This window comes from Ahaetulla prasina, chromosome 3 (assembly GCF_028640845.1).
Source record: "Ahaetulla prasina isolate Xishuangbanna chromosome 3, ASM2864084v1, whole genome shotgun sequence".
Classification (NCBI taxonomy): Eukaryota; Metazoa; Chordata; class Lepidosauria; order Squamata; family Colubridae; genus Ahaetulla; species Ahaetulla prasina.
Window position 1 is genome coordinate 32786811 of NC_080541.1, and position 7183 is coordinate 32793993.

The 7183-nt window shown below is 43.6% G+C and overlaps 1 protein-coding gene across 4 annotated transcripts in view; it reads right to left on the minus strand.

Annotated features, from left to right (window-relative positions):
• Window positions 1–6426, minus strand: part of SDC2 (syndecan 2) — an 85545-nt gene extending 79119 nt beyond the window's left edge. Inside the window, exon 1 of one of the 4 annotated variants that reach the window (XM_058179168.1) lies at window positions 5743–6426. In XM_058179168.1, coding sequence (XP_058035151.1) covers window positions 5743–5802 — 60 coding nt within the window. In that variant the 5' untranslated portion in view covers window positions 5803–6426. Of the gene's footprint in view, window positions 1–5302; window positions 5471–5742 lie in introns of those variants that run through there. The other 3 variants (XM_058179169.1, XM_058179167.1, XM_058179170.1) reach the window with 3 other exon arrangements.
• Window positions 6427–7183: the final 757 nt, after the last annotated feature.

The following is a 7183-nucleotide window of genomic DNA, read 5'->3' on the forward strand; positions in this document are numbered from 1 at the left end:
TTGAAGGAGAGGATGCCAAGTACTTTACCACAGTTCTGCCACCACAATTGATGGCTTTCTGCATTTACTGTAATCCTGATACAATTTTCTTTGCAACACATGCTCCCTCATTTAACACACCACAACGTCTGTAATTCCTTATTTCTCTTGTAACTGCAGCCAAAAAAACAACTCTCCTTCTGTTTGTTTGTTTTTAAAAAAAACTGTGGACTGGAACTTATGTACCTTTCCAAAGAAACGGAAACAAAACAAATCAGAGAAGAATAACTAGATATGGAAAAGTATAACTTTTTGGTTTGATATATCAAAGAATTGTGTTTATACATTTGAAAATAAGAATTGATACCACAACTATAAGCATTACTGAGTCAAGTCTATATGCTTCCAGCCATACAGAGGAAATCTATATGAAATTATGCAGTCAATTGTAAGTAATAAAATAGAAATTGTACAGAATTGTGGGGATTTTTTGCATTTAATTCAGAAAGAACCTGAGAAAGCTGAAGAAAGAAAACTGAACAAAAATGCAGTCAGTAAAACACTCCTCCAGATATTCCCTTGAACCACAGTCCCCAATGATTTCACAGAGACTTCAAAGCAAATATACATAACCATTTGCTAAAAGTGATTCAGCGTTATCTGAATAGGTACCTCATATCTCGAACAGTAACCAGCTTGGTGCTTCAGGGTGATGCAACTTGTATTTAGAATTGTATGGAAGAAACCAGATGAAGGAATTTCCTTCTGTTTATCCAAAAAAAAAATTCCCAAAGGGCATTTCCACTCTTCAGAGTTTGAATACAATCAGATTTCACCTTAAAACTTTGAGAACAATGCTATAGAACAGGGGTGTTGAAACTTGGCAACTTTAGGATCTATGGACTTCAATTCCCAGAATTCCCCAGCCACCCCTGCTAGAGCAGCTGAAATTTGAGGAGAGGGGAGGAGACAAGAACTAAATTCTACCAGGGGAGAATGGGTGGCTTACATGCTCTTTCTGAGATAAAATGATTCAAGTAAAATGACCATTTTTGCTTCAGTCTCAGATACATCACACCTGAACCCACAATACATGGACTCATCATTGATACTGTGAAGCTGAACTACTTTGAGGCTGATTTTGAAACAACACAAACTCCTAAAAAGAAGGGCCAAAATTCTCAGGAAGAGCCCTGCTCCAGAATATTCTAATTTCTCCCTAACTCATCTATTCCTTTGTCCTTCATTCAGTTCAGCTTAGCAAGGAACAGGTTCTTTGGACTCATCCTAAACACTTGAATGAATGTATGTTTAATATAACAATATGGGTCAAAACCCATAGTTTTTAAACCTTGATTTTTATGGGTTTTATCGTGATGGAGATACAGTCCTTCCTCACAGTATTGTTCTATTCAAACAACAATTAGCTCAATCAAATCAGCTAACCAAAACTCAATCCAATAAACACACAACACTCACATACACAAACATTCACACACACCACACCTTGCCTCTCTGATGGATCCTGGGCACCACTTAGTGCCACTTACTTACTTTATGATTTTTCACTTTCAACATGATGAAATTGACAAGTATCCTTTCCAATGTTCAATTTTCCACAACTAAGACTGAAAATCTTCTAATATATTCCAATTATTTGTTGATTTAAAATACCCAGTAGCTGAAATTCTCTGGGTAGCATACAATGCAGTAAAATACTCTAAAAATATAATCTGAGTAAAAACATATGATAAAATCAAATCAAATATGAAATATTTTATATCTTTATATGAAAGAAATATACTTCATGTAAAATGGAATATTCATATAAAATGATAAATGAAATATTTGATATGTTTATATGAAATATACATTTGACAAAATAGACCACAACCTACTTCTTGGTAAATTAGAAAAATGCGGGATAGCATCACTAGCAGATGGATTTGTAATTGGCTGATAAACTGTACTCAAAAAGTAGTCCTTAATCATACTACATCTACATGGAAGGAAAGAAGTTTAGACCTAATACTATTCAATATCTTCATAAATGACTTAGATGAGAGAATAGAAGGGGAACTCATCAAATTTGCATAGGACCCTAAGCTGGCAGGAACAGCCAACACCCCAGAAGACAAGTTCAGGATCCAAAAACATCTTTACAGACTTGAACAATGGGCCCTATCCAACAGCATAAAATTTAATCTGGAGAAGAGCAAGGTTTTACACCTAGGCAGCAGAAACCAAAAGTACAAATATAGATTAGGCAAAATCTGGCTCAAAAACAGTAACTGTGAGAGAGACCTGTATGCGGCACCAGCCAAAAAATTATTACAATCCTTGGTTGTATAAACAGAGGCATAGAAATCAAAATCACGTGAAGTAATAGTACCACCTTATAAATCCTTAGTAAGACGACACCTGAAATACTGCATCCAGTTTTGGTCACATTACAAAATAGATCTTGAGACTTTGCAGAGAAGAGTTACAAAGATGATTAAAGGCCTGGAGACCAAAACATATTAACAGCGGTTGCAGGAATTGGGTATGGCTAGTCTAGAGAAAAAAGGGACGCGGTGGCTCAGGGGCTAGGATGTTGTGCTTGTTGATCGAAAGATTGGCAGCTCAGCGGTTCGAATCCCTAGTGCTGCCATGTAACGGGGTGAGCTCCCGTTACTTGTCTCAGCTTCTGCCAACCTAGCAGTTTCGAAAGCACATAAAAATGCAAGTAGAAAAAATAGGGACCACCTTTGGTGGGAAGATAACAGCGTTCCGTGCGCCTTTGGCATTGAGTCACGCCAGCCACATGACCACGGAGACATCTTCGGACAGCGCTGGCTCTTCGGCTTTGAAACGGAGATGAGCACCGCCCCCTAGAGTCGGCAACGACTAGCACGTATGTGCGAGGGGAACCTTTACCTTTATCTTTAGTCTAGAGAAAAGAAGAACTGGGGGGACATGATAGCAGTATTCCGGTGTTTTTGAGGGGCTGACACAAAGAAAAGGGGGTCAATTTATTTTCCAAAGCACCTAACGGTAAGACAAGAAACAATGGATGAAACTAATCAAGGAGAGAAGCAACCTGGAATTAAGGAGAAACTTCCTAACAGCAAGGACAATTAACCAGTGGAACAGCTTGCCACCAGAAGTTGTAGATGCTTCATCACTGGAGGTTTTTAAGAAGAGACTGAACAGCCACTTATCTGAAATGGTATAGGGTCTCCTGCTTGAGCAGGGGGTTAGACTAGAAGACCTCCAAAGTCCCTTTCAGCTCTATTCTGATTGATTGATCAAACAAAACACCATATGAACTAAGCAATAGCACGACAGTCTTTCAAAAACTAAGAATTATAATCAAATAAAAATCAATTAAAAAACCTGGAATGGTCTTCATCTGGTAATAAGGCCAACATAGGTGCCAGTTGAGCCTCTCTGGGAAGAAAAGTCTCCAAAAATAGGATAATACCAAAGAAAAACCTCCCTCTTTGGAAAGGCCTACCTCTCCACCTTTGATGAAGGTACCTAATTTAGATGATCTTATAGTCCAGGTAGGTACAAATTGGAGAAGATGCTCCTTCAGGTAACCTGGTCCTAAATCAAGAAACATATTTGCATCTCATTAAGTTTACTCAGAGATACATATCTGAGGTAAATAGAGGATCATACGACTTCTGCGTAAGCAAAATTAATTCTTTCCACATTCAATCCAACTCCCAATCACCACCACGAGAGATGTGTTATATAAAATATTTAAAGATCTGGCTACCAGTTATAGTAACTCATTACAGCAAACTCAATATCTAAAACCAGTTTGAAGGACATGTTTGACTATATGTAAAGATTACTAAAGTAATTTTTAACATGTAAAAAAAGAGTTCAATGACGAAACAATATTTTAAGCTATGCAGGGGGATTCTCCTCATTTCTTTGAGGGGGACGTATCGGGAATCAAACTATGTAAGAACAGAGAAAGTAAAATTAAGGCCACATCAAAACACAGAGAAGGAAAAAGAAAGTTTGCAGCATTCTCAGATTTCAGCTGGGCTTTCACTCTTGATATTCAGCAGTGATGCCTGCATTACAAATGGAGAATCACAAATACAAGCATTCTTCTCCAGAGAGTGAAATTCAGTATCTATTGCAAATTTCTCACATTCAACATAACATGAACTACATCTAACCTTGAGCAAGGGGAAAAGAAATGCTAGAAGAATAAGGCAACAGTATTTTGATTATTCCACAAATATACTGGAATAAATCACAAAGGCATGTTCAAGATCTGCAGCTGAACTCATATTCTCAAAGGGCACAAGCACTTTAACCAGCAGAGATCATCAGGGATTTTATCCATCAAAGAGACTTTCTCTCCAACAACTTCTCCACAGAAGAATTTGGGCAATGGAGGACTGAGTTTCCTCTGCAATAGATTCAGATATTTTTTTAAGCCACAACTTTATCCATCCTTGCCAGAAAAATAAACCTTTTGATAAAGTCCAGAAAATATTTGAAGAGACCTGCAAAACATTGTCTTTCTTCTCTGATGTCCTTTTTTCTCCCTACAATAATACACAAGTGGTGTATTATTCACTACTCTTGGGTATTCACAAGATGAAAGCTAGCCAATAACTGCAAATAAAACCCTAATTATTTTTAAAAGTATTATTTCTCTAAAATCATGAATTATGATTCCAGCGCTCTCATAAATCCTCTAATTTACAAGAAAGACAATATGTTTGTTCATCATCCTTTTTCTCTTCCGGAAGAAAAAAAAAAACCCAACTGAATCCACCTCTTCCCAACATAATCCAAATTTCCATTTCCATTTGTATCTATCAAGCACAACTCAGTGATGCCAGACTGGATCTGCAAACAGATCCAAAACTGTCACCATTCAGAATCACCATGGTATCATGTTCTCCTAGAGTCCTCCATTGAATTCAACAGACTGAAGCAACGAAGGAGAGGTCTGAATGATAAATACACCATACAGTTTAAACTGGAGTGCTAAATCATCACTTTAACACTCACTCCTCCCACCTTCAAATATTGTTTTTAGGCTCCTCTCTTTCCCGACCCGTTTTTCTGTCTTATCCCATCTTTTTCCATTTGCAATTTTCGGACTGATTTTTGTTTCAACAAAAACGTATCCCAAGAGTTATCCATAGCCTTTATAAAGAACTACGGCCACCTCGAGTTCAAACGCCTCCTTCCACAGCCACCACCCCGCCAAATCCCAGGAGGGAAAAAAACATTTTCTAGCCGTCAAATAAAAATATAATGGCTCTCTCTGCCCTTCCCCCTCCCCTCCCCCCGTTTCACATACCATCAAGCAGGGCGCCCCTCCTGTTTAAAAAGTTTTGATCTTTGCAAATGACCTTAGCAAAACTTCTGCGCAGCAGATGTGGGAACAGCGGGGGCGTCTCATCCTTCCTCCTGCTCCGGATTGATCCCCGTCCCGCCGCCCCTCTTTCTACAATCTGAGGCCGAAGCCAGTTTTTGAACCAAGCAACGGGATTTCGGTGCTGGATTTAAATATAGACCCGCTCTCTTCCATCGCCCCAGGATCGAGTAGTAAAGGCAGAGCAGAGAAGACGTGAAAAGTTCCCCAAGAGTTAGAGCAGGAAAGGAGTGGCTCCCACTGACCCAGTGGACGGAAATCGTCGGAATCCACACCAGCGCTCCTCGCAAACTGCCTCTTTGCCCTGCTTCCCCTTCCCCGAATGACATGAAAACAAACCACCACCACCCCCAAAACCGCCTTACCGTCTCGCCCGAGACGCAGGCCGATAAGGCGAAGGCAAGCACCATCCACACGTTCCACATTATTCCCGCGTTGCAGCTCCCGCTGCGGCCCGCCACCAAAGGAAGAAGCGTGAAGAGGCGCCCCGCCGATTCCTTCCCCCGAAGGAGCGATCTACCAAGCCGGGCAAAGCGCTGACTAACGATCCGGCCGGGAGCGACGGCCTCGCTGGCTCCCCTTTCGCTCTCCTGCCTCCCCTCCTTCTTTCTCTCTCTCGGCTCCTTTCGCCCGTCGCTCCTCACTTGTCGGCGTGCTTCAGGGCGGAGTTGGTCGGCTGGCGGGGAACGGAGGGGGTGGATGGATGGAGAGGCGGATGGATGGACGGATGGATGGATGGGCGGCTGCCCGCCGCTTCGCGGGCCCGCGACTTCGCCTGCCTGGCTCGCCCTGTCGCGCCCGCCCGGTTCTCCCGCTCTCGAGGCTCCGGGCGCAAAGAAGAAAGTTTTGTAGTCCGGGCAAGCAGCGGCGGCAGCAGCGGAGCAACAGAGGCGCGCGCGCTCCCGAGCGTTTTTCCTCGCTCCCCCTGGAGAATGGGGAGAAAAAGCCGAACCGAACCGAGCCGAGCCAGGCGAGCCGGTCCTCCTCAGCTGCTTTCACTTCGCCTGGCCTCGCTTTTCTTCCGCCGTCTGCGAGAAGCGACTCCTAGTTAAAGCCTGGCGAAATTCCTGCAGGATTACAACACAGATTGGCAGGTCCTTCAGCCACTGGGAGGGCGCTCGCCGCCGCAGCCGGGGCTCGGTTTGGCCTCTTGCGAAGCCCGGCTAATCCCTCCCCGGGACCGCTACCCACCTCTCCTCCTCCGCTTCTTCGCCTCCTGTCTGCCCGCCCGGCAGCCCAGCCTCCCCCGCTCTCCCGCATCCACCTTGGATGCCCCGGGAAAGCGCTCCACCGCCGGTCCTCGCCACCAGCGGGTCGCGCTGCCCGCTTGGATCGAGCGACGCTCTCCCGGCATCGGCCCCGGCGCTTCAGTTTGTGCCGCCGGCGGAAAAGGCTGAGTTTCGAGCAAGAGAGGCAGAAGTGCCGCCGGATACTTGCCGAGGTGCAACTTAAAGGGGGGGGCCGTTTGCTGGTATTTGCTAAGAAGGAGCATCTCCGTCCAATTGAAGAAGCATGTTGGTTTTCTTGCACTATTTAAATGCCCTATGCAGAGGGATCTGTATGATTAAAGCTGCCCTACGCTTTTTGCTCCAGCATTTTTCATACATGCTCTGAAAAAGCACTTCCCCCTGTTTCCAGAGTCCATGTAGTCTCCAAGAATAATCCTTCCTCTCCCTCTCCCTCTCCCTCTCCCTCTCCCTCTCTCTCTCTCTCTGTTCAAGTCAGTGTTGGCTCCTGGTAACTGCCTGGACAAGTCTCTGCAGTGTCCTTGCCAAGGTTTTTGAGAAGTGGTTTGCCATTGCTTCC